The 26,526-nt window shown below is 42.2% G+C and overlaps 1 protein-coding gene across 3 annotated transcripts in view; it reads left to right on the top strand.

The window, feature by feature from the left end:
• Positions 1–26,526, top strand: part of syne1a (spectrin repeat containing, nuclear envelope 1a) — a 144,832-nt gene that overhangs the window by 45,727 nt on the left and 72,579 nt on the right. For all 3 annotated transcript variants that reach the window (XM_067572353.1, XM_067572352.1, XM_067572351.1), the window contains 39 exons: positions 51–203; positions 1,018–1,161; positions 1,326–1,502; positions 1,945–2,103; positions 2,342–2,506; positions 2,954–3,088; positions 3,398–3,559; positions 3,678–3,886; positions 3,997–4,105; positions 4,197–4,361; positions 4,461–4,628; positions 5,038–5,202; positions 5,852–5,992; positions 6,090–6,250; positions 6,763–6,919; positions 7,443–7,670; positions 7,839–7,937; positions 8,177–8,364; positions 9,283–9,406; positions 9,629–9,795; positions 9,905–10,058; positions 10,176–10,831; positions 11,406–11,585; positions 11,772–11,925; positions 12,328–12,486; positions 13,152–13,334; positions 13,454–13,555; positions 14,165–14,368; positions 14,784–14,991; positions 15,683–15,795; positions 16,242–16,447; positions 16,544–16,705; positions 16,802–17,081; positions 17,428–17,600; positions 18,809–19,118; positions 19,223–19,387; positions 20,860–21,219; positions 22,779–22,915; positions 25,762–25,939. In XM_067572353.1, the coding sequence (XP_067428454.1) occupies positions 51–203; positions 1,018–1,161; positions 1,326–1,502; positions 1,945–2,103; positions 2,342–2,506; positions 2,954–3,088; positions 3,398–3,559; positions 3,678–3,886; positions 3,997–4,105; positions 4,197–4,361; positions 4,461–4,628; positions 5,038–5,202; positions 5,852–5,992; positions 6,090–6,250; positions 6,763–6,919; positions 7,443–7,670; positions 7,839–7,937; positions 8,177–8,364; positions 9,283–9,406; positions 9,629–9,795; positions 9,905–10,058; positions 10,176–10,831; positions 11,406–11,585; positions 11,772–11,925; positions 12,328–12,486; positions 13,152–13,334; positions 13,454–13,555; positions 14,165–14,368; positions 14,784–14,991; positions 15,683–15,795; positions 16,242–16,447; positions 16,544–16,705; positions 16,802–17,081; positions 17,428–17,600; positions 18,809–19,118; positions 19,223–19,387; positions 20,860–21,219; positions 22,779–22,915; positions 25,762–25,939 (7,260 nt within the window). The remainder of the gene's footprint in view (positions 1–50; positions 204–1,017; positions 1,162–1,325; positions 1,503–1,944; positions 2,104–2,341; positions 2,507–2,953; positions 3,089–3,397; positions 3,560–3,677; positions 3,887–3,996; positions 4,106–4,196; positions 4,362–4,460; positions 4,629–5,037; positions 5,203–5,851; positions 5,993–6,089; positions 6,251–6,762; positions 6,920–7,442; positions 7,671–7,838; positions 7,938–8,176; positions 8,365–9,282; positions 9,407–9,628; positions 9,796–9,904; positions 10,059–10,175; positions 10,832–11,405; positions 11,586–11,771; positions 11,926–12,327; positions 12,487–13,151; positions 13,335–13,453; positions 13,556–14,164; positions 14,369–14,783; positions 14,992–15,682; positions 15,796–16,241; positions 16,448–16,543; positions 16,706–16,801; positions 17,082–17,427; positions 17,601–18,808; positions 19,119–19,222; positions 19,388–20,859; positions 21,220–22,778; positions 22,916–25,761; positions 25,940–26,526) is intronic.

The raw sequence follows: 26,526 nt of genomic DNA, 5'->3' as shown, positions 1-26,526 counted from the left end.
TGAGAATGAAATCAATCCCAAACTTTGTATTGTCTTTTCCTTTTCTGTAGTATGCCCGAGCAGATGAGTTGGAGAAGTGGAGGAAAGACCATTTAAAGGCTGTGTCGGCTTTAAAAGAGCTACTGGATACAGCAGAGGCCAAGCTCAATGCTCCAGTCCAGGTGTCTTTCCTCAATGTTCGAGCCTTTCTGCAGGATGTGGAGGTGAGGAAAGCTGATTACCAGTTTGTCTATCATACATGAGGATCTGAGCAGCAAAGTAATACATGTACAGCACAATAAACACTTATTACTCCATTTTTGTTGCCCAACAGTGGTGATTTTGTGTGATCCGTATCCAGTCAGCATTCAGTTCTGAGACAATCTTGACAGCAATTCTGTGTATGTCCCAACTGAGTCCCTAGTTCAATAGGTAGTGAAAAGTAGCAGAATTTAAGGCACTGATAAGGTCACTATTTCATTAACGTTTGGTTTGTAATGAGACAGGGGTGTGATTTTGGTATTTAGATGCCTTAGAAAATTGCTAACTCCCCTGTCAGAGAAATACTATGAGAATTCATTCCTTTTGATGCAAAATAATTTCATTAACTTCCCCAATTCTCTACTTTCTAGTGAAATTAGGCTCCTAAACATTTGCACTGGCTGCGTGGTTGGGGGCCAGCCCACTCCGGTCCTCTTCTCATGTCGCCAACAGTGCACTGAGCTTGATTTCATTTAGGTTAACAAACAGACGCAGATATTTCAGGGATGAGAGTTATCATTCACTGTCCATCACTGTCTCAACAAAACAGCAGCGTGCCACTCTCCTCTCTGCTCCCTCTACTCTCACTTCTGGCATCTACCCTCTTACATGCTAATATCAGATAAGACCCGCCCACTTGAATCTTAGCAACCAATCAAAAATGAGAAATAACATCCTTGGACTGTGTTATTGCCAAAAGCAGATTTGTTAAAATAAATAATTCCCATATATTTAAGAATGTCTAAGATGACTCTTTGCCTGCACATCTCATCTCAGAATACCAAACAAAAGGTTGTTGCCATGGAGACGCAATACAAGTTGGCTGCTCGCAGTGCTCAGCTCCTTGCCAAGGATGCACAACAGGATGAGGCTGCCAGGGTCATGGCAACTATGACAGCAGCCAAAGGTCAGCTGAGTAAGGTAGGAATCATAAAAGGGCCAAAACCAGAGAAGTAGCACTAAATCTATCTCAGGTCTTTCTTATAAAGCAACACACTTAGCTTTCCTCTTCAGTGAGTCTTTTTAAAAATCTCCTAATCACACACCATTGTCACAATTTAATAGCCTGTATTACCTGTTTCCAGGTGAGAGAGCGTTGTCCCTCCCTAGTGAGGGAATGTCATGTCCTTCTGCCGCTGTTGGAGGAGATGGAGAAACACATCACTGCTTTTTATCAGGCCCTGGAGCGAGCCTGTCGCATCACTTCTGCCACCAGAGACCCAGACACACAGGCACAGACTCAGCACAAACACAAGTGGCAGGTTAGATATGATGATAACACAAGGACTAACCTAAGAAATTACCAGATAGAAGCCTGACTGGTGAAAGGAAAATGTAGTTTCATTCAGTTAAAAGAAGAGATGTAGATAATTTGATTAAACTTGGAATTTGTTCAAAGTCTGTCTGGCTATTCAGCTGAAATTGGTCAAAAGGAATGATGGCCAAATAACTGTAAAGAGTATAAAAAATCTATATTTTTTCTATGTTATGTTCAAACCAGAACAGCATTCTTTTATCTATTTTTATCTCCATCACTACTCTTCACACATTATTAAAATTATATTCATTTCAGCTGTTTTTATTATAACTTTTTGTCAAGAAAATACTGATGGGACTGCAATTGCTGATGTATAATAAAAATGTTGAAAGATATGATCGCACACTCACATGTTTGTGTTGGCATCGTTTCCACTATTTCCTCAGGATTTGTTAAATCAGCAGCAAAGTTGTAAACGATGTCTGTCGGTGATCGAGAGGAACCACCACACCCTGCAGAGGGCGCTGTCCAGCAGTAAGGTGCTCCGAAACTTCGACCTGTCCCTGCTACAGAAGAGAGTGGCTGAAATACAGAGCTCAGCGCAGGTTAGCATTATACATACATGTACACATATCAGAACACCACACAGACTGCATTACCCACAATGCTGATTATATTAATGAGATTACAAGAACATCAAAACACCCAGGAGGCAACAGTGCAGATTAGACTTACTCATGAGACTCATTATTCATTTGCTTGATGTAAGACAAATAATGTAATTACACTATTTTACCGATGAGACCAATTACAATCACCACTACCTACTGTCCCTCCTCTCAGGCTTTGCTGAAGGAGGTTGGGGAATGGAGAAGGCAGGAGGAGGCCAACAACTGCCTGAGGAGGAGGTTTGAGGAATCGAGACAAGATCTGGAGAGAGTACTGAAGAAAGCTCAGGGCTGCCTGAGAGAGAGCGGAGACGCCGAGGAATTACTGAAAAAACACACTGTAAGATCAGACCCGTAACATTCTGCTATAAATAGCAGGTACATGAAGTGTCAGTGACAATCTGAAGAAATAATACAGTTTTCTCAATATCTGCTTTAGTTTTACAAAGCCATTAAGTATTTTCTCGACTATTAACACAGCTAGTTATCATATACAGTATAACATTAGATTAAAATATACATATAAGTATAAATATAGACAAGGTTGAAGTGGATATGCTGTTGGCATTTGTTTTATTGCTTATTTTTTGTACCCAGCTTCTGCTTCCTGTATATATCTATTATGACTTTTGTCTGTGCACTTCAGCATAAAGAATATTTATTAAACTCTGCCTACTGATTTCCTTTAATCTCTCTTCATACTTAAAAAAAGTATGAACCTACCATATTACTACCACATACAGTATAAATACGTGTCTCACCTCTGTCTTGTATTTTTGTAATGCAGGATTTTTTCAGTCAACTGGACCAGCGGATGCTGAGTGTGTTCTTGAAGGCGTGTGATGAGCTGACTGACATCCTTCCAGAGGAGGAGCAACAGGGACTGCAAGAAACTGTCCGCAGGCTGCACAAACACTGGAAGGTCAGGGGTCACCATGCTTTAACACTCTCACTAATTACCGCACATCTCTGGAGGCGCATAGCCGATACTTCATTAACTTAATCAAGAGGACCTTTGGCTTCGACAGAGTTCTCTCTAGTCTGTTTCCAATTAACCTATACTAGCGAGATTAAAACGCAACCTTCTCAATGTTTTCCTGCATTCTCCCTAGGGGATATTTTGTTTCTGATGATTTCGGAAACGATACAAAATGAGACTGATATTCATGTACAGTATGCTGTACAGTGTGTCTTATCCAGGGTCTGTCTTATTCTACCTGTTTTATCACAGGACATCCAGGGGGAGGTACCGTCTCACCTGCTCCGTCTAAAAGTGGAGGTGGAGCGAAGTCGGGTGGCTGTGATCCTCCAAGACTGCAGAGCGGAGCTGGACAGAGAAATGCATGTTCTTTCTGGCACCTGCACCAGTGAGCGAGTGATCAAAGAGCACAGAGTGAGTCCTGGATTTGGTAGAATCTTAGAACAGATTAAACCAAGAGTGGCAATGAAAGAAATATGAAATCACTTAATGTCATCATCATCATCAACATTTCCCTTTTTCTTATCTCCAGACGTTCTTCAGGGAACGCAAACCTCTGACTTTATGTGAGAAGAGGATTAGGAACATGGAGGATCTGTGTCATAAATTGCCTGACAACGACCAGGCTTATCAAACATTAGACTCCACCAGGAGGGCTGTAGAAGAGGTTATGGAGCAAATCAAGAGCACCCACCTCAAACTGGAGCAGCATCCTGATAAATGGAAAGAATGGAACGAGAGGTACAGATTGACAAAAAAAGAAGCATTCCTCAGAGTCCCTTCATCTAATGCCTTTAGGTATGACCTTTTTAACACTAAAGGGGGTCTAAACTCATGGTTCCTTTTTCCAGGTTCTGTGAGCTTTCTGACTGGCTCTCATCTCAAAGGAGGCAGGTGAGGCTCTTGAGAGAGACAGCAAGAAATTCCAGCCATCAGGAGCAAGTAGATGCTGCTGTTCAGGTGAGCCAACGTACTGTATTTGCTGCTATAGGCACAGAGATTAGCTCATAGTCAGTGCACCTAAACTGGCATTCATTTTCATCATTTTTAGGCACTGCAGGAAGCAGTAAACGCCCGAGAGGAGAGCCTGTTGTGGCTTAAGAGCCGCCTTACTGGGCTATCTGAGGTTAGCTCCGAACTGGAGGTCCAGAGACAGAGAGCAGCCCTGGCCAAGCTCTCAACTGACCTGAGGGCGCTCTTCTCCTCACTCTGTCAGGTAGTCCAGGAAGCTCTATTGTTAAAATTGTGTCTATCTCCCTTCCCTTCCTGTCCAACAAAATCCCTCTCTCTGATCTTGTGCCTCCTTCACTCACAGTGTGGGGAAGAGGGCTCCGGTATGTTCCAGTATGAGGAGCTGAGGGAGGAGGTGCGTGGCGCTCTGGAGGAGGTTCTGAGAGCTCGAAAGGAAGCTGAGGAGCAAACCAGCAGGATCCTGGATGCTGAAGACCTGATGGAGGCCAAACAACTTTACCTTATTCACCAGGTGTGCATGCAGAGCTGTGAGTGTGGTGATGTCAGCTGTTTAGTGACACTTGATTCAGGGAAGTATCCATCAAAAAGATATGCATAGATGATACTGAAGTCAGCTCACTAATGCATAATAATGAACATAAGACTAATGTTAGTGTGCACATTAAACAATTTACAGCCTCTTTCATTTCTGTACTCAAATGTCTTAGACACTGTTCTTTGAATCTTATGAGGTATTATATGTCCCAGTGGAAAGAATTAATTTTGGTTTACATTATAGCTGGTTTGGTTTGGTCTGGATCTACTCAACAGAATGGGTAATATGTTGTCATTTTGCTCCACAAAGCAAATTTGGTTGTCATTTGTCATGTTCTTGTGTGTGTGTGTGTGTGTGTGTGTGTGTGTGTGTGTGTCTGTTATAGCAACACCTAAAACGCCTGCATGCTAACCGGAGAGAGGCAGAGCTTTTGGTGTCCCATTGCCACCAGCTGCAGAAAGGAGAGGAGCTCAATCAGTCTCTACAGGAGCTGGAGGGAGCTTTCAGAGAGGTTGACCGTAAATCAGAGGCAAAGGAGCACAACCTTCAGGTACACCAAGCCTGGATGTTTCTCATGTCAGTGTGCTAATTTGTGCGTGTGTGAGTGTCATTGATCTATCCACACAAACCCCTGCTGTGAACATTGATTGGTCCATGTTGAAGCTTAACCAACCATTGATTTTTATGTGGTATGTTAATTTTCTTTATGTCTGTTGTCCCGGGATTTGTTTATACACTTCTATCACTGTCCTCCCATTGATTGGACAATTAAAATGTTTCTGCATGTAAACGTCTAGGAGGCCTTGAGTCCATAAATTCATATTTAAATGGAAAATCCACCTTAAACTACTTCCAATTAACGATTTATATCATCAGTGATACATGTCAGGTTTTGTGTTTGGTTTATTTTGAGAGTGACCGTATTTTATGGTCTATTAGCTGTAGACTAACTTTAAAAACTTTTAATGATAACCTCAATGTCAACATGCTTCTTGATAATTGAGTAGGATAATGTAGGGTTACGTTTAGGTCATACAGTGCTAATGTTTATTAATGTTCAAAAGTCTGAAAGATCAATTTGGTTAAATGACACTAAATGCTACAGTACTCATCGTCTCTTTGTGTGAGTGTACATGCAGCATCTTGTGCATGAAAGTGTTCACCCACTGATTGTTCTCATATTTCTTCATAATCTCCAGGCCACTCTGAGCTCCTGGCAGAATTTTGAAGCAGAGAGAGAAAAAGTTTGGAGATTTATCAGCAATACCAAGAGTGAGCTGCATAAAGAACTTATCTTCAACAGCCTGGACAGCCTGAGAACTGAACTGGAGCACAACAAGGTGTGTGTGTGTGTTTGTGATTGTGTTAGCATCCGTGCATGTACGTATGTATGCTATTTGTTCTGTCAATATTTTGGCTTCTTATTTTGTTCTATAGGAGCTCTTCACAAAGGTTGAGGAGTGTTCTGTGCGAGCTGATCTCCTCCTGGGGATGGCAGCAGATATTCAGCTTGGTCCGAAGAATCAAACTCTTCTTCTACAGCAGGCGCAGTCCACCAGGGAAGCAGTGTCACAACTTCAAGACCACCTCAACAAGAAGTATGTATGGTTGTCCAGTAATCGTCCCAAGCCCCCAATCTGCCTTAATTATGTTGTTTTCTGTTACTGACACAAAGAAAAGTCTCACATTTGATGAGTGAGACAGGTAGAAAGAGCACAGATGCAGAAAAATTAAGTGAATAGGCGAATTTCAACAATGCAAAATAATATATGCATCATATATATGCGTAATATATGCATCATTTTTTGTTGCTTGTAAACAAGGCTTTTAGTTTAACAGCAAAGTTACTGATCTATCATAGTAATTTCATACAACGTGACACTAAAAATCATAGTTACTGGAAGTGCTAGTACTGACTTTTGACAAGAGCCTGATAAAAATGAAGCACATGATTAGAGTAAGATGATATTTTACCAGCATGTAGTGTCTGTGTGGTGTTTCAACCTACTGTTTGCGCTGGTTTGTCAGTGTATGATTGTTTGTACACATTTCTATACCTATATGCACATATATCTGACAAAATGGATTTACCCAATCTTTTGTCTTCCAGTGTTGTCCAGCTGGAGATGATGTGCGTTTGGTGGGAACGCTTCAGCACTGAATCAGAGGCCTTCGCCTCTTGGATCAATGAAAAGGAGAGGGAGCTGGAGGCTGTCAACACCACCTCCTCCTTAGATCCTTTGGACAAACACATCAGCACAGTAGAGGTATGTCTTGTTTTATTATAATTATAAAAAAACTCTGAAAAACTCCCTCAATAATCTTCATATATTTACAAAAAAATGCGATAATCTTTTTTTTTTTTCTGTGGCTTCAAGTAAAATGAGTCAAAATTGTCGTCTGGCCTGGTGTCTGTGGTGTACAGTATCAGTGTGGCCTCAGGGTTATTAAGATTAAGATGAAATAAGATGAAGTTTTAATCCACGCCCAAGGGGAAATTGGGTCATTGCCACAGCAAAGTCTAGGATACAGAAAATAAATTGATCATATTGAGGAAAACATAATCTTGCCAAGCCAGACCTTAGCCTTGTCAATCTTATGGAGGTCTGGAGAAAATGAAAAAATGGGTTAACAGGACTTTGGAAATCTTGAGGCAACCATTTGATTTGTTGTGAGAACTAACTCAGAACTAAGTTTTCTTTTCAAACCAACTTTTGTGTTAATTTTTCTTCCAACTTGTGTCCACATACTTTTCATCGCTATCATTCCTCTTCTGTTGCATCCCCCCAGGCGGTGGGAGAAGGTTTAGAGGAAAGAAGGGCAGCTCTGGCCCACATGGAGGAGGACTGTGAGGCCCTGTCGAGGTTTGTGACCCCTGGAGAGGGCGGATGTATCCGGGCACGACTTACCCAGATGAGGCGCTACTGGGAAGAGCTGAAGGGGAGAGTAGAGCAGCTGGGTGGACAGCTCAACCAGAGCGTCTCCTACAGGCAGAGATACAATGATAACATTGAACAGGTATACAGCAACACATAGTGCAAGAATACATTTACAAAAGTGATTTTAAGCCATATTTGCTTTTGAGAATAGATGTTTGGGACACTCACCACCTAAAGAAACTGTGATTGAGAATGTACACTGACAATGTGTTCAGTTTAGAATAACTGATATTTTTTTCATTATCAGGTCAAGAAAACAATGAGTGATCTTAAGGAGAAACTTGATTGTCCAGTTACAAATTGCACATCATCATCTGAGACTTACAAAAGCCTACAGGATCACATGGTAAGAAAAAACATGAACAAAGCCTTAAAGTTACATTAATATGGATATACGTGATTATATGTTTGAAATTTTGAGGTTGACTTTTTTAAATCAGAGGGAGTCTGAAGGGCGTACCTCTCATTACCATCTTCTGCTAATGAGCATTGTGTTGGTTTTCCATTTTAATATGCTGTGTGTTCAAGGGTTTTACTTTGTAGCCACTGTGGAGTTGATTACAAGTCCATGGTCGTTTTCTCCAGGAGGTCTGCCAGGCTGTCGAGCAGCTGAAGCCCAGGCTGATGGCTTTGTGTTCGGCCATGAAGAGGCTCGGAGAGGGCAGCCAGCTGGAGGAAGAGGTGGCTAACCTCCAGAAGCAACAGGGAGACTTTATGGGAAAGGCCGCAGAAAAGCAATCTACATTAGAGAGCCTTCTAGCGCTGTGGCAAAGGTACAATAAACAGTCATATGTGCCCATGTCTGTGCACTATTCCAGAAAACTGGACCATGTGTTCAATAAATTACACTTGCACACATATTTGTCTGGAAGAAACAGATAAATATTAGGCAATGAGTGAAAGAAACATAGCTCTGTGTTATCCTGATACACCCTATGAAGCGGAATATTCCAGCCTTATTCAACAATGCGCTGAATATTTCACCATATTGAATACTCTTTTATTATACATCTCCTGCCCTTTCTGTTGAATCTCTCTGCCAATTGTCTTTATTTCCTGAATCATTCCCTCATCTTAGTGTAATGTAGAGGAAAATCTTGTCTTTGACTTCATCTGTCTGTCCCGCAGTCAGCCATCGCATTCCTATTCTAATAATATGCTTTTCTTATCGTTCTCTTTGTTCACAAAATAGAGTGATTGTCTCTTATTCTTTGTATTATTCACAAGGAAAAAAAAAAATGATTCAGTCACATGGTATCTGTTTGTGCTAAAGCTTTGGTGTTGGCTTTTAAGCGTTTTACCAGCCAAAGGGACTCTTTTTTAAAATATCTGGACTGTTTTTATGCTGCTAAACTTGGTTTATATGTGTCTGTGCGGTTGTGTGTTCCTCTATAGTCAACCTCATCTCCTCCCCCGCAGGTGTATGCATGAGGGATTACTTACAGCGCTGGGTGCACTGGCGAGATACGGTTGCTCTATTTTGACACTGTCCTTCATACTAAGCCATGGTCAGATAAAAAATAACACCCAGACAGCATTATTGTGTGTGTGTGTGTGTGTGCATCATTGTGTGTATACTGATTTTTAGCAGTGTCGATCTGGTGTTCGGATCAACATTTATGCTGTTCATTCTAAAGATAGCGCTGCATAAAATGCATTTTCATTTCGGAGTGTCACCTTTGTATCTGCAGATTTGAAAAGGAGAATTCGTCTATGAAAACCTGGCTAGACAGATGTGAGTCTGTTTGCTGTCCAGACACTGAACTGCTGTCTGCAGACAAAGTAAAGCTTAGGAATGAACTACAAAATGTACAGGTAAAGTTGACTATTTCTTGATTGTTTCTCACTTCTATGGTTTTGTTCTCTTGAAGTATTTGTTTCATTTGCAAAAAATGTTTTGTCTTATGTAGAGAGTTTTGTTTCTTTCGTCTGTGTTTATCTGCCCCCTTGAGTTTCATGTTTACTTCGCCTATTATACAGGATGTTTTCTGCTATTTTTGTGTTGCATCATTTTAAAATATTTATTTACCTGTACAGGAAATGCAGAGGGAGACACCGTCCTATGAGGCCCTCCTCCAGGGTCTTGTAAATCTTGGGCTGTGTCTGTATCCCACAGCGCCTGAAGCTTGCATCCAAGAGCTTAGTGATGATCTCACACAACTACAGGAGAGATGCACTTCTCTGAAGAACAGCATATCACACAGGTAATAGATTGTGTAAATTTCATGATTTCTCCATACATTTATTTTTTCCAAGTTGCTTGTTTTGTTTAAATACACCCCTTTCAAAATCGTAATTAATGTCTTATTCTAGGCTTGAGCTGCTGGAGTCTCAGTTGTCACAGCTGGAGCTATTTGACCAGGCACTTCTGACATTGACCCAAAGGAATGAAAACTTCCTGTCCGGCTTGAGAAGCACTTCACAGGTTGATGTTGCTGATCTTGCGGTTGCAGTTACTAAGCTCAAGGTGAGAAATCAATAATTGAATGTCCTTTATGGACTTTGTGCAGTTACAGTAAGCAGGTTTATATTGATTGCTGTTGGATCTCATAGAAATGTATCTAATTGAACCATCTCGCTCCAGGAGCACGAAGTACAGCTACAGGCTCATGCATCACTGAAAGAGACTCTCCAACAAAGAGAGTTCTCCCTGCTTCGCTGCTCTACTCCAGAGGCCCAGCAGCAGCTCCAGGGCTGGAGGGAAGACTGCCTACAACCCCTCAATGAATCCCAGCGTCTACTGCTCCTCCGTAAAGAGTGCCTGACTGAATTAAAGACTTTCCTTGAGAAGCAAGGAGAAACAGCTAAGGCTGTGCGCCACCTTCATGAGGCTGTGGAGGGCAGGGGGAGCTGGGATCGTTGTAAAGCTGAGGAGCTTCATCGTGGAATAGGGGAAGTTGCTAAAGATGTGGCACGGCTTGAGGCTGAGGCAGTGGGGTTAGATGGGCAGCTGAGCAAGGCACACCTTCACCTGTGTGGTGCAGAGTGGCGTGGCTCCAAAGATGTGAGCCATCCTCAGGGAAGAACTTCTTGCAGGGGACAGGCAGTGGCCCTCACAATGGCTCTGGAGGAGGTACAGAGGGGTGTGGGATGGAGGCAGAGCGAAGCAGATGCTTTAGCGGCCCTGTGGAGCTCCTTCAGGGGGAGAAGGGAGGAAGTGATGAAGAATTTAAAGAAACTGGAGGATGAAACAAGGCAAGAGGGGGCCAGAGAGAGTTCTGTACAGGCCTTTCAAAACAGGTACGCACATGGTAATCAAAACACTTCAGGTCACTAGATCTATTACGATATGTTAGTATCAGCGTAGTTTGTATTGCCTGATTCTGTATGACCTCTAAAAGCCAGATCAAAATCAGTCCTATATAAACTGTACACAACAACTTTAGTCCCTTAGCTGATCATATATCTATTAACTTTTGGGCTCAATTTATTGTTCTTTAATAAGCATATTGACATCTGAAACTCTTTTTTGAAGACTTTTGAATTTGAATTTGACTTGACAGGATCACAGAAAAAATGTTTTTGTGTAACTGCAGTTTGACACATCTGTGGAAAGACCTTTTTCCTAAAGCTTTGTTGTTCTTAAAATACATTGTTGAATATATTCTTTGTCACTTTCAAATAGATTATGTGAGCCTTTGATTCAGAGACTTAATGCTTGCCAAACTCCTCCAGAACGTACAGTATATAAATGAAGCCAACTCTAGATGGACAAATGAATCCATTCAAATTTGATCTCCTGAAAAATGAGATATATGATGCTGGAATCAAGCTTGTAACCCCTATTGTTTTCTTCCGCATCTACTTCTCCCAGACTGCGTTTCTTCGTCCAGCTGGAGGATGAGCTCCAGTCCTTGCAGCACTCACAACAGTGGTTAGAGGAGAAGGGATGCCAGCTGGCCCAGAGAGACAGTGAGCTGGCTGGGGAGGCTCTCAGAGAGGTGGCCCTAGTGAAGACAGCCTGGGAGAACGTCAGGACTTTGATCAGCAACGGGTGAGGATGAGGAGAGAGAGGACATTTCTTATTGATCTGATCAGTAGGATGGGTAGAATAATTTCTGATGATTTTAAAATGGAAACACAACAAATGCAGAATCTGTTGTAATTTTAAGATCTTACATTCACTGCCAATTAAGAAGACAGAAGAAGCTTTGACCTTTTTCTTTCTCTTCCCATGCAGTCAGGAACAGAGTGGAGTTGTGGTAGATCTTCTTCGTCAGTTCCAAAACCTGAAGTCGATCCTCAGCACCGCTGTAGAGAACGCCCAGGCTGTCGCTCACAACCTGCCTGATCATAACCATAATGCTCTGGAGGCCAAAAGGACTTTTACACGGGTCAGAAGAAAATAATGATTTTTTTTTCTACTTCTTTTCAAATGTAGCATATGGTAAACAGAATTTGTAGTTAGGATTAATATTTTAGACAAATAAGACTGTATGTGTCATATTCCACTTTTATCTAGTTTTTGATGTGGTTTAGTTTGTTTAAGAAACAGAGAAATTTCCTCAACTCATTAAAAAAACAAGAAATCCTTTAAGTTGTCCACATATTTAAAATCACCAAAGTTAGAGATACAGCTTCCACTCTGCAGCAACAGTTTGTTTTTTGTTTTCCTTTCTTAAAATCAGTGATTCTCAGACAGAGAATTACACTCTTCCCTTCCCAGTTTGTACGGTATCTCTCCCTCTAGTGGTGGTCTGTTGTCATTCCTTCAGTGCTCTTCTCTGTCCCTCCAGCATGAGACGGTCCAGTCTGACCTCAGAGAAAAACAGGAAGACATGGACCAGCTCATCAGCACAGTGGAGGACCTGCAGAGAGAGCTGGAGAAGGTTCCCAACTCGGATATGCGCTCCATCCAGAAAGACATGGAGACATTAAGGGACCAGTGGCTGGAGGTGAGTGGTGCTCAGACAGACACACCGTGCCACATATCTGTTTTGGTAAAGAGGCCTTGATAGTGGAAATCATGAAGATGTTTTTCATTTAGACAAGTGCAGTCATATCTTAGAACTACTGGGTCAGACTTGGGTGAAATAATAAATTGATTTGACACTCATAAATTGTGTTACTATATGAATTTTCCAAAAACTGTCAACATTGTTTTGTCCAGGTCCAGAGCTGAAATATGATAACAACTATAAAAAGTATGAAAGGCTTTGTGGAGTTGTTGACTGTGACTATGAAAATAAAAACAATTATGACGTCCACAATACAGCTCCGACACTCGCACTGCTCCTCTCTTAATGATCTTTATTTCTTTTTTTCCCTTTTTTCCATTTTCTCCTCTTGTGGGCTTTAGTTGGCTGCTCAGCTGTCACAAATGAGACAGAAATATAAACAAGTCTAGACACGTTATCTGCTTTTCTGTCTCTCTCTCACTTCTCATCCCCACATCTGTCAAACCAATTAAGTCTCGATTTCCTCCCATCTCCCAGTAAAGCATACCATCCCTTGTTACAGGGAGACAGAGAGAGAAAACTAAACATAAAGAGGGAAATAAATCCTGTTGAAATGTATCCTGTTCTGTACTCAGACACATTGCTGTCTCTGTTTCTTTCAGGTGTCAGAGAGAATACAAACCAACACAGAAAGACTGGGCTACTGTGTGACCCTATGGGACGACCTCAAGAACATGGAGCAGGACATCAACCAATGGGCCGCCACCTCCATTGCTGACCTCACTGACAGCGTCACTGATCTCAGTGACAAGGAGAAGACGGAGATCCTCCTTGCCACCTTTCAGGTCAGATCAAGCTGGACAGTCTGCGTGAATGAGTGTTTGAATGATGTTGGTGGTGTAATATTCAGAATGAGCTCATAGTGGGTGTGATGAAATGAAATGTCCTGCTCTCTGATCTACAGGCTGAGGTTGAGAAGAGGGAGCAGAGGCTGGATGCTCTGCAGGAGAGAGTGACGGAGCTAAAAGAGCGAGCCAAACTGCAGGAAACCCCGCTACAAATGCAGGTAAATGTGGTGGCAAAAAGAGAAATACAGGAGGACTTAATAATAATAATATTCTTTAGTATAGCTACAAATTTATTCGATAATTGATACATATTTTTATTCTTAATGACAATGTACGGAATAAATGTATATGGTATAACTTAAATTGCATTACTGCATCTGAGTTTTATTTACAACAAATAAACTGAAACAAAGAGCTTTTTTGGTTCAGCAGTGGGGATTTTTCCCTTTTTTTGTTGAAGAAGGTGAATATTAAACTATTAAAGCAAACCCCTTAAATCCTGAATGTTTTCTATTGGATAAATGTTTTTGTAGATGTTGTGAAATGAATATGTTGTGTTGTGTTTTTTGAGTGTGTTGCTGTTGCAGGAATGACAATCTAGATATAGCATTACCTCTAAAACTGCGTTAAGTATAGATTTCAAGTGCTATCACAAAACTAACAATAATAAAACCTCAAAGTATACATGTACAGTATATAAAAGGACATCAGAAGCACATTAATCATGTAGTGCTGTACAGATATTTGAATATACTCTTCACTGTCTGCATGTTGTTGATTTCTGATATTGTTTGTATAATGCTCCTAAATGTCTCTGATTGAACCAGGTCCTGGAGTCAGACCTGAGGAAGAAAATGGCCCATGCGCAGGAGGTGTACAACCAGGCCAAACACACTCTGACCTACTTCAGTTTTCAGAAGCAGCGACTGGAGGACCTCATGTCCCAGATGGCCGAGCGGCTGGCGACAGTTGAGGGTTCCTTATCTGATCTCACTGAAGCTACTTCACCTGAAGACATTGGCACAGTTAAGGTACGACCCTACCATTTCCTTTAATGTGGCACAACAATTCCAGAAATATATAGAAACTTTATACAAAAATGAATCATTCTTCCTAGTCTTATTACTTTTCCTTTGCATTTTTCTTTTAAAGAAGTTCATATAACTACCAACCATGCGTGACACAGAAAGGATATAGAAATGCCGTATTCACTATTTGTTGCATTCATTAGCAAAGTTATTGCCCTCATTACAATTAACATACCAGGACACAACTTGATTCAAGCACTTCCTTAATTAAATTGTGAGCACAGCCTTTGGGTATAGTACTCTTCAGACAGTCTATTCTATGACACTTCTGCGGTATGTATGCAGCACACGTGTCACTGTTTCTACTCATTCCTTAATGATGAACACATTCTTATCTCTTACTGCTCTTCTGTTACAGGACCTGCAGAGTGTTGTTCAGCAACAGAGGGCAGACATGGACTCGGCAAGAGATGCTCTGAGTGCCCTGTGCAGGTCGCATCCCTCTCAGGAGCTGTCTCGCCTCTCCTCTGACCTCACCTCTATTGCCAAGCGAACAGAGGCTGTTGCCCAGCGCTGTGCCAAGACCAGAGGCAGCCTGCAGGACGGGCTACAACTCCACTTCAACGGTAAGAGATAAGAGATATTACCGGTACATTTTGTGGTTATATTTCATTTTGTGGAGTTAGATTTATCCTGGAGAGAATCACTTTAATGGCATATTAGTTTTTTCCAAGAGTGCTTTAATTTCCTTTACCTCACTCAATATTTTAAGCATTTTTTGTAACAGTGGCAGCACTCAGGTAGCCACTAAAACATAGAATGTTAATAACACTTAACATCCCATAATCACCCAGTGAAACAGTGTACTACTACATGATGCATGTCATTTGTTCATGTTAGTGGTGCAGCAGATTTAGAGATGATTATCCAACATTTTCCCCCAGAGCACACTCAAATCGCCCACTACAACGCACACCCCATTGACACACACTGTCTGGTACGCTAGTGCGCTCTCATTGCTCAGACACACACCTGTGCCTCGGAGAGTAATGTCGCTCTCGTCACATCTGCTCTTGAGGGAGTCATTTTGGGCTTGTTGCCAAGGCAACCTGGCGCTGCACAGTGTGGACACGCCCACGCTTCCCATCTGCCTCAACATATCTCCCGTTCTCGCTCTTATGTATATATGTATATTTATATATGTATATCTTATCTGCTTTTCTTTTTACTGTACATCCATTTTACTCAGCTTGTCATTGTCATTATATAATTTCTTTTTCTTTTCATCTTACATTTTCCTTCTCTTCCTCTAAGCAGAGCTCATCCAAGGCTTCCACTCCTGGCTTGTCAATCTAAAGTTGGAGTTAAAAGAATGTTCAAATCAATCAGGAGATGTTGCCATCCTTGGAGCCAAGTTGCAACGGCTGAAGGTACCGTTATAAATGCTCTTATCGTCCTGATGGTGCAGTTACTACTTGTAGGGCACTACAGTCAATAAAAAGGTATAATCAGGTCTGTCAGTTTTCAGTTTTCCTTCAGTACCTGCAAGCTTTAAAACTTTGTCGCACCACGATAATTTTATACTGAATTAAAATTTAACTGATTAAAGTGATAATAATAATTGCATTACAGTAAATATTTAAGTTTATATTTAACAGTGATGTTTATACTTTCCACATAATTTCCTGTATTATCTTAGAAATAAATCATCATTAAATACTGTGCAATCAGGAATTGTGCTGAGTGTCTTAGGTAGACATATTTTACCTACACAATGATTGTGGTAAATCTAGATCTAAGGGTTGTGGCACTTAAAAACTTAGCAGGGACATGTCAGATTTTATTGGTCACACATTTTCCCCGCCTACATCCACAGGTGTCATTAGAGCAGACGTCCAAGGGTGAGGAGCGTCTCGCTAAGGTTTGCGAGGAGGCTGAGAGTCTCCAACTCCACCTCTCAAAAGCTGGAGCCACTCAGGTCCAAGAGCATCTCTCCTCCTGTCAGAGAGAGTGGAGGAACTACCTGGACGGCTGCTCTCAGTCCCAACAAGACTTGGAAGAGAGTATTGATCTCTTGAAAAAGTAGGTCATCGCTTTCTTGCATCTTGTATTTATGCAATGTAGTTTGCCAGGTGTCAGCTGATCGGAAATATATATCGCTTCTCCTCTCTTTTCCAGTTTCAATGAGACTGTGGAAGGTGTAAGAAACTGGCTTAAGCAGATGGAGATCAGCCTCAAGAGCGAGCCTGTTCTCGGGGCAGACAGCCAACAAGGTGCCCCTGACATCACGGAAGAGCTGGAGAGGATGGAAAACCTCCATAAGGAGCTGCTAGCAAGACGGTATGTACATGTGGGTGTGTGAGGCCATATTTCAAAGATGCATTTTAATTAGCTGTTGAACATTCTGAAAAATAACATATTACCGTTTCTTTCTAGGGACTCAATCGAGCGTGTCTGCCAGGAGGCCCAGTCTCTGTCTGAAGCAGGACGGGGGTCAGGAGGAGAGGGCAGAGTGACAGGCCAGCTCCAGATGGAGCACCAAGCCCTGCTGAAGGCAGCCAGGGAGAGGCTGCGAGGCTGTCAGGAAAGCCAGGCCTTTGGGGAAACGCTCCAGGGGGTTTGGGCCTGGCTAGAGGAAATCCAGGAGAGACTGGGTACAGTAGACAGCACCATGGGGACCAAAGAGCAGTTGGAGCAGAGGCTGGAGGCTGTGCAGGTGAGAGAGGGGAAACTGAATTCAAAGCAGAACTAATTTAATAGCCAACTACAGCAAAGTTGCAGAAAAATGTCTTGGTAGTAATGTTGGAGACACAGAATGACAATTTGCACAAAAATGCACAACACAAGATAAGGATGCAATAAAATGCATTGAATAACTGTTACTGGAATCTTAAAGTGTGCACATATCATATTGTTTTTATATTTAGTCATTTTGTTCTAATACAGCAGTTGCACACAGTTACTTCAGTGACCACAAGAGGGGGCTGTTTGCTTGAGAACGGATTAATCCATATTTCAGATGTGTAAATCCAATTCACTCTAACCTGGCTCTGTTTGCACAGGACATCCTGCTTTTGAAGGGGGAGGGTGAGGTCAAGCTGAATATGGCGATGGGTAAGGGTGAGTTGGCCCTGCGCAGCTATGGAGCCGCCGGACAGGAAGTGGTGCGCTCTCAGCTTCAGGAGGTGGAGGATGCATGGGCGACGCTGCTTGTGACTGCCATGAGCTGCCACAGGTACAGAGGCTGCTTAAATATATTCTGTTGTTATGATTCCCATATGATAAGATTGAAAGAATTGCATGAACAATAACTGGACATGTTGCTGTGAACTGTAAACAGATTTTAATTTAACTATCCCATTTTTCTGTCTGATTTTATGTACGATTAAAAAGTTTTTACCCCTGGATATTTTAGAGGCCATTTACCTGTGTGCCAAAATCCTCTCTCTTGGGAACTGGTTATTTTCATCATGATAGATTGATGTCTCAATGCCATTAATTACCATTAGGTTAAATACATAATGAGAAATATTAGTCTCATTTTGTAACTCTGATTGATGAGTCTGATTTTGTGTGTGTTTTTCTGTGTGTGTGCATGTATGACAGCATGCACATGCATATGAGTTTTGTGTGTGTGTATGTGTGTGTGTGTGTGTGTGTGTGTGTGTGTGTGTTTAATGGAGCAATTATGGCCCCTCCTAGAAAAAATTTATCTCATTAGGGACTAAATGGTGGATGGCAAACAGTGGGTCACACATGGGGTGTGTTTGTGTTTTAAGGGAAAAGGATAACAGGAGGAGGAGAGGGGTAGCAGGTGAAATAGAGGTGCATGTGTGTGTGAGTGTGCGGATATTGGTGTTATTTGTACATGCAGGGGTAACAGATGGCAAGGAAAATTATGGGTGTGTATCTGTGCCCGTGCGTATTTGAACTACCCCATAAAAGGGGATAAAGGCAATAAGCCAGTATTACAGACAATTTATATTTTTTGGCCATATCATGGGTCTGAATTTTACACTGTACCAGTATAGGACAGTTAAAAAGGTACAGTTTTTTTAGCCTTCAGCATTTTATGAACAGATTTTATGTGTCAAGATTATGTGAATATTATGTGAATTTAAACCAACCAATACATTTGTATAATGATGTCAGAACTCGTTGTATTACTTAAACTTTACACATATTCATACAGCTGCATATTCTTAATATTTCTTACATACCAAAGCATTCAGATCAATAAGTCTGATAGACATGAGTTCAACATCCTCAAAATGGTATTCTGTTATAACTTTCGATCTGTATTTTTTAGCAGGTTTTATAAACCCTGCCGACATGTTGGATTCTGTACATATTAGATTGATCAGATTTTTTCTTTTTCATTCACAAAGTATATTTCCCATATGGGCCCGTCACACACTAACACACCCGTCCTCTTCCCTCCAGTCGATTAGAGTGGACCGTGTCACAGTGGGGCGGATACTTGGAGAGTGCTGCCCAACTGCGGTGCTGGATGGAGGCTGTGGAGCGGGAGGTGTGTGCCCCCCTCACCCCTCAGCCGGGTCCCAGAGAGAAGGCCTCACAGTTAGAGAGACTCAGAGCCCTGCTGGCTGACCTGGAAGACCACCAGGTGGCATTGTCTAGCCTGGAGGAAAAAGCCAGAGAACTCTTCAAAAAGACTAGTGATGCAAGTTTCAATCATGGTGCCCGCACCCAACTGCAGGTGCAGTTTGATGACCTCACAGCTTTGGTGGAGGTATGTAGGATGTTACTTTATCCCCTGGTACAGTAGATAGTAAATCTCAGCGATATTACCAGTTACCAAAGAATAAATGTACATTATTTGTGTCCATTCTCTAGGAGAGAGTACGCCTGGCGCAGGCTGTGGTGTTGGAACACCAGGAGTACCTGGAGGCCGTTAGGGAGCTCACTGATTGGCTGATGACTGCAGGAGAGGAGCTGCAGCATTGGTCTGATACATTAGGAGATTCTGCTTCCATCAGAAAGAAACTATCAGAAGTGAGGGTAAGGAAGTGTGTCAGAATACAAACAGAAAGCTCTAACTTGTGGATTTTACATCTAGTAAAATTTGGTATTCAATATTAGTATATAGTACAAGATCTTTTTACACTGAAAGACAGTATGTCTTGCCGTTGTTTTGATGCTGACTGATACTTCCTCTTCACACCTATGGAGACGTTTGTCTTCTGTCTGCACACTTTGGTCACTTTTGCCTAGAAACCAATTCTTAATTCCACAATTCCTGAGAAAATGGGGTTCCCGATCCATACATTGACAGATCACACTTCACAATATCTGTTTGGTGTATTTTGATGTAAACATTTATTTTATAATATTTAACTTTAATCTATATAAAATCAAAAGGTATATTGTTTGACAGTGTTGGTTTGCAGTGTTGTGTATTGAAACAGTTTTACCACTCTGTACATCAGTAATGCAGATCATAAGAGTGCATCAGGATGGTAATTCAACCCAGTGTTGCTGATAGATTGTACAGAATGTTTTCATTTTGAGGTACTATGTAACAGTAAGCGATGTTTCACTGAATTAACACCATTGTGAGTGTAAATCATGCTGCAGGCATATCCCAACAGCACGTGTTGTGTGTGAAACTACACTCAGTTTAAAGGTGGTATATCTATTATCTGTTGCTAAGGTAACTGATTCTTGAGTTACAGATATCTGAATCTATCTAATCTTAATGGACTCCTGCTATGAAAGAGTGCAAACTATGGCAGGAAATTGAAATTGATGCACAGTTTGTTCCCATATCAGAGCCAAATATTACCATTTCTCCTGGCACATTTTAATACCAATAAGTTGGTCTATTACTGTGTTAAAAATAAACAAAACATAAAAGAGAGCAGCAGTGGAATTAATGCCTTTTCCCTTTTCAATAATTCTGCAATTACAGAGGAGAGGAAATATGTGAGCAGATATTGATTTGCATTTAAATTTCTCACATGGGTCCTAATTATCACATTATAAACGTGTGTTTGTAGAGCCATAGTGAGAAGCATTTTAATAGACGCGGAAATATAATTTGTTGTATACACAAGCTAGTTGCACCATTTTCTATTTCCTGTTCATGGTTTCAAGGTTAATGTTCATATCCTTCTCACGCACACTAAAATGATCAGATGCAGTTTTTTCTCCTTTTAATCCCTCTATCAGCTTGCTGCTATCGCATCACACTCAAGTGTTTGCTTTTCACGTCCCCTGCCTTTCAAGTGCTACCTTTCCACACAGAATTGAGAGGTGGAGGCGGAGAAGGATGGAGGACTGAGAGATTACTTTGATAGCAATTTAAACAAATATACATCAGAACTGATGGCGCAAAGGCAGAATCAAAGAAGTACAGATAGAAAGTGATGGAGTGATGTAGGCAGCTTTAAATAGAATCGACTGCACAACCAGAGGTTGCAGTCGCCGTAGCCACTGTTTCCGTAGCAACTTTGTCTCCTGTCTCATTTCAGGAGCGTGTGGAGTGTCGGCTACTAGAAGGCCGAGAGCGCCTCAGTCGGGTGCGTCGGACCGCAGCCTCTACAGCAGAGCACACGGCGGCAGGAGGCTGCGAGGCCATGGACCGACAGCTGGGGGCGCTATCCCAGGCTCTGGAGCAATGGGAGGGGGCCGCTCTGAGGGCCAGGGACGGTCTGGAGGGGGCCCTGGCCGCTGCTGCAGCCTCGGAGGAGGAATATGACCGTCTGACTGCTCGGCTGGAGGATGAGTTGAAAGAGCTAGACGGACGACTCAGGGGGTGGAGCCAGGAGTTGATTAAAGCGGAAGGGCGGAGCAATGGCGAGGAAGCAGTGGAGGGATGGCAGCTGGCTAAGGTACTGTAGCATGGGATTTAAATAAATGGCAGCATAATGTCTAAATCATTTACTGTTCATCTGGTCACAATAGTTTATTTAAAAATAATAGGCTAAATAATAAAAACTCTTCTGTTCAACTGGAATTTGGACTGGCGAACTGTGATGTGTAAAAAGCTGATAGTGGCTACTGTGCAGTACTGTACTATGTTAATTTCAGAGAAGGTGATTAGCATTGTTAAATTGAAAGTACCCACACTCACACATATACACACACACACCCCGTGCAGACTTACATCCTCTGCATTCAGCTATGCTTTCTCTGTCAGTAATTATCCATTCTATTTGTAAATCCGAAAAACAGATTAGTTTTGTAAATCAGCTTTACTGGGATGACGAAAGAGTGACAGCTACAATCCCATCAGTTTCCCTCATTTTCTCATTCTGTCTTCCCCCTCTGTCCCCTCAACCCCTCCCCCTTTTGTTGTTTTTTTTCGCCATTCTTCTCCACTATCTCTCCCTCCCAAACATTCTCTCTTTCCATTTCTTTCCTTATTCCTCTGTCTGTACTTTGACTTGTTTGAACTGGAGTGTACAGTGATGTCTTTCTCAGCTACAGGGGTTATTTCTTAGATGCTCCTGCTCCTCACCTCCCCTGCTGCTCTGCTTCGAACCTCTACAGGATGTTTACAGTGTGACAATTTTTCTGTATTGTCAAGAACATGTCATACCCCTCCCCAGGCTTCTTCGGCCATGCCTTTCTCTGGCTTTCCTCAATTTGGGGTTGTCAAAGAACAGAGGAGGAGTCTTCCCCCTCCTCCGGTCCTCTCTCTCCTCCTCCAGCCTGTTTCCTGTGTCCAGGCTTGTTTTCGTTACGCGCTCGTTTGTGCGCGTTTGAACCAATCCCGCATCTGTGAGGGCTGACAGCTGAATTCCACGGGGAGTGAGCGTGAGAGAGAGTGAGAAGGAGGAAAAATGTGTGAGAGGGAATAAGTGGAGGGAGTGGGAGGAGGGAGAGAGACCGAGGAGAGCGGAGGGAAGAGAAAGTAGTAGAAGGATAGGAGGGAGGGAAGGAGAAGAGGGAGAGGAGAGCAACGAGTCCAGGAGAACAGGCAGGGAGGGAACGTTGTTTATTGGTCAGACGTCAGGAAGAGAGCGAGCGAGTGAGAGTCAGAGAGAGAGAGATATATTGTACATATTTCATGGGACAGGATTTTCATGACTGTATGAGTGCAGAATGTGAGGCACGCTGAGGAAAGCGGGAGAACGTTATCCACTGCTCCTTCCTGCCACACTCCGCGAAGAACAGCAATGCTATTGTACAAGCTGCACTGTGAGTATGTGTTGGAGCGTGTGTGTGTGTGTGTGTGTTTGTTGGAGCGCGTGTTTGTGTGTGTGTGAATGTGAGAAGAGCGAAAAGGACCGAGCCAGGGTGTGAATAGGAATGCGAGTGCACTTATTGAAGGGTGTCATGCAGATCTGTTGGGTGCTTGTCTTCCCTTGACACCCGCACGCACACACACACACACACACACGCACGCACGCACTGACCCAGCTGGTGCCTGTTTTGTGTTGTTTAGAATATACTGGAGGGCTTGCAGAGCGCCGAGCCGATGGCAGAGAAGTTGAAAGGCCAACTGAACGACCTGGTGCGATACTCCAGAGACCTGGGCTCACAATCTGACCGGGTCACAGCGCTTATCAAGCAACACAACAGGTGAGAAGAATCTTTCTGCTTGATTGAACTCTGTGTGGGAGGAGGAAACATTTTTGCATGTGGATGTGGAACTGAGATTTATTAGTTTTTGGACTCATGCAGTGCATAAAACTGAGCACTGCTTTGAATGTCAGCTTGATTATTTTGAATGTAATTTTACATGCATTTGCCCTGTTGTGATACTTATTGATATCAGAAACTATCTTACTGAATATGTAATGTAGTAATGATTTCAGTTATATATCCAAGTACTATTATTAGCCCTATAGGGAAGGTTTATCTCACATTATGATATCTTGCAGTGCAAAAAATGAATGGAAATGAAAACGAAGAAGGGTAGAGCTCTCCCTAAACACAGCTCACAAGTCTGAGTGGGCAGGTTTAGCTTTTGTGTGAGAGAAGTCGGTGTGTGTGGCCATCTCACACACAGAGTTGTGACATGTGTCAGCCAGACAAAGGTGAAAGGTGACCAAGAGCAACAGAGCCACCAGTTGCTAAGCGACATTTAACCTCCTACTCTCACCTCTCCGCTTGTTCACTGTGTTTGTTTTGGTTTGTGTCCTTCTCCGAGCTTAATTTTATGCAAGGTTGAGTGTGGTTTTGAGGGAAATCAGATACATTTGGACGGTCTTTTTTTTTTCGCATGCTGATACATTGCATGCGTGAGTCTTTTCACGGAGCTCTAATTGCCTGCTTTTGTGTCCACGAGTGTGCCTGTATTCATTCAACATTTGTTTGTGAACACACCATACAGTGTCTTTTCAAAAGAACAGTGCATACAGAAGAACGTGCATGCACAAACATGCATATTCAAGCTATTCATTTGCAACACTTGCATACACATACCCATTCAAGCACACTATTAACTTCTAGCACAAATGATCTACTGTATTTGCATGAATGTAATATTAACTCATCTTGAGATACTGTAGAATAGTTAGTAGGGTGAGGAACTGTGACTAACATTTGTTGGCTGACAACCTGAGTGAGGTCAACTCGTTGGAGATGCGTTGGCGGGTAATTGGCTTTGGCTGCTGATTGGCAAAAACAGCACCCCTCCTCATTCACTTGGCTTTTTAGTTTGTAATAGACTTGGCCTGTGCGCTCTTTGCACCTGTCCTGCATTAAGCACTGTGGAAAGAAGCAGACAGAGTGAGAAAAAAGAGTCAGAGGAGAGGAGATAGTGGAGGAAAAGGCAGCAACTCCCCCTCCTCTTCATAGCACATGCCAGATTTTGTCTGTCACAGCAGAAAAAAGTGCTTCTTCCACACCCGTGCTATCCCCACTGTGTTACCCTTTCATGCCCTCATCACATCATTAAAACTCAAGGGTGTTAGTGTGCATGTGTGTGTCCATCTAAGTGTGTGTGTGTGTGTGTGAAGGTGTGCTTCAGTAGGAGGGTGTGTGTTTTTTCATGCCTCCCCTTGGACAGCAACTCTTGCTTAAACAGCTGCGCACCTTGTTTTCCTGCTGTCATCTTTTCCATCACTTCTTCCACTCTCCCCTCACTCCTTTAACCTTCACCCACTACCCACTATGTATGAAACCTAGTCATTTGATTTCCTACATACTCCTTATTTTCAAGCCTACATGGCATTTTATGCACATTAGCATTTTTGCGTGCAATAAATTGTGAGGATTGTTTATGCCAATCATGTTCTCTTTGCCTGGAGTTTAAAGGAATTTTACAAGTTGTGGCATATGAAATCACATAACTTACCCATACATTATGCTGCCCTAGAAATTATGCCCATATGCCCAATTATGCCAATTCTGCACCTCATGTTTTATATCTGATGCAAACATATGCGGTGAGAAGGATGCCCTGTAGTGTGGCAGAAAGAAAGGGTGTGGAGATTCATGCAGGAGACAGGAATATGTGTCCTGTCACAGACCTGCCATTAACATTTGCAATTGTTAACTTTAACTCAGCTCAACAGTCATCTAATGTCAACGTTCTTGTCCGCTGTCAGGTCTGCACCACTGATTATTGACCTTAAAATGTGAATTACAGTTTGTGTATGGTTTATGGATCTACTTCCTTCCCTTCTTTAGTTATTCTTTCTGCCAGAAATCTTAGCTGTTGTTTAAAGAAGGACTTTTTAGATTCTTAAGTTTATTTTGTTCAACATGTTTTGTTATTTTATTCACCATAACTAAAAGCTTATATAAACCAAATGTCACTATGCCTCAAATACCTGTTATTATCAGCCTGTATTGATGCTGTACTCCACATTTCAAAGCTATGAATGCTGGAGTATATATAGACAACAGAAAAAAAGTCACAGCATGTGGTGTGGTGGAAAAAATACAATAAATCCAACTGTCAAAGTATCCCTTTAATGTATCGTCACCCTTCACTGTATCCTCTCGCTCACACCTCCCCGCCATATCTCCTTCATCTCACCCTTTTTCTTACAGCATCAACCTGTCATTGCTCATTGTCTCCATCTTGTCACCCCTGTGAACTCTTGCCCCACTCATATGTTGCCTCTCAACCCCCTCCTACGCAGTCACCCCTTACCACCATCCCCCACTCTCCTGCTTTGCCCCAACGCTCATTCCTTCCACTTCACCCACTTTGCCATTTCTCCACCTGCCAGTTTCTCATTCCTGCTCATCTCTCAGGCTTCCCTTTCCTTGTCTCATCCACAATGTGAGGACAGTATGTACAGTATCTGAGCATCTGCACATGTATCCTCTTTTGTTTTGATTAACACATGGGCGGTAGACGGCAGACGCTTCCTCGGTTTTTAACCCCTTTCTTTCTTTGTTCATTTCTCAGGGTAGATTTCAACCTGTGCTAAGTCCGTCTTTTTTTTTTTCTTTTTTCTCTTCCCCCCTAGTCTCAGTCTTCGTGCATCCAGGGAGTGTCAAAATAAGGAGCGCTTGTTGGAGCAGAGGTTCCGTGCAGCTCTGAGAGACTTCCAGCAGTGGTTGGTCAATGCCAAAATCAGCACCGCCAAATGCTTCGATGTGCCACAGAGTGTCGCCGAGGCCTCCATCGCTCTGCAGAGAATCCAAGTAAGAGACACCTTTTACTCAGCTCTTATTCACAGTGTGGGAATCTGTGAATATTGGCCATATGCAATTCTTACTATGGTGTTTTTGCACTGCATGCTACAAATATCACTTGGAAATCACATTTTGTTCTGCCTGTTCAGCTATTACCGCTCATATCCAGTTTTGATTATGTTAATTTTAAAAAGCATCGTTCTTTTTGCTGGAAATATAAAATGCATCACCTCCTGTGCACCAGAGAGGTTTTACAAGGATAAATCTACCAGACAGAAAATGGCAAATACACAGACTGAATCACATTTTTACTATATTATTCAGGGATTGAAAGTAGTAGAATTGATATTTATTTGAATGAAAATGCCACTGCTCCAGCCTTTTGAGAAAGAGCATTTTTAATAACAAGCTTTATGCTGCTGAAGGGGTTGCAGGATAGATGATAATACACATTTTACACTTGCATGTTATAACTGCCACCCAGAATGACCATACTGTTGTATTCTACTGGCCATTAATTAGCTCCACTGAAGCAGTGATGGTTTCAGAGGAAGTTGCAGTTAATGGAGTTAGGGAAGTGTGAATTAGTCACTCAC

This window comes from Thunnus thynnus, chromosome 18 (assembly GCF_963924715.1).
Source record: "Thunnus thynnus chromosome 18, fThuThy2.1, whole genome shotgun sequence".
Classification (NCBI taxonomy): Eukaryota; Metazoa; Chordata; class Actinopteri; order Scombriformes; family Scombridae; genus Thunnus; species Thunnus thynnus.
Note: the sequence above shows the minus strand (reverse complement) of the source record. Positions and strands in the feature narration are given on the sequence as shown.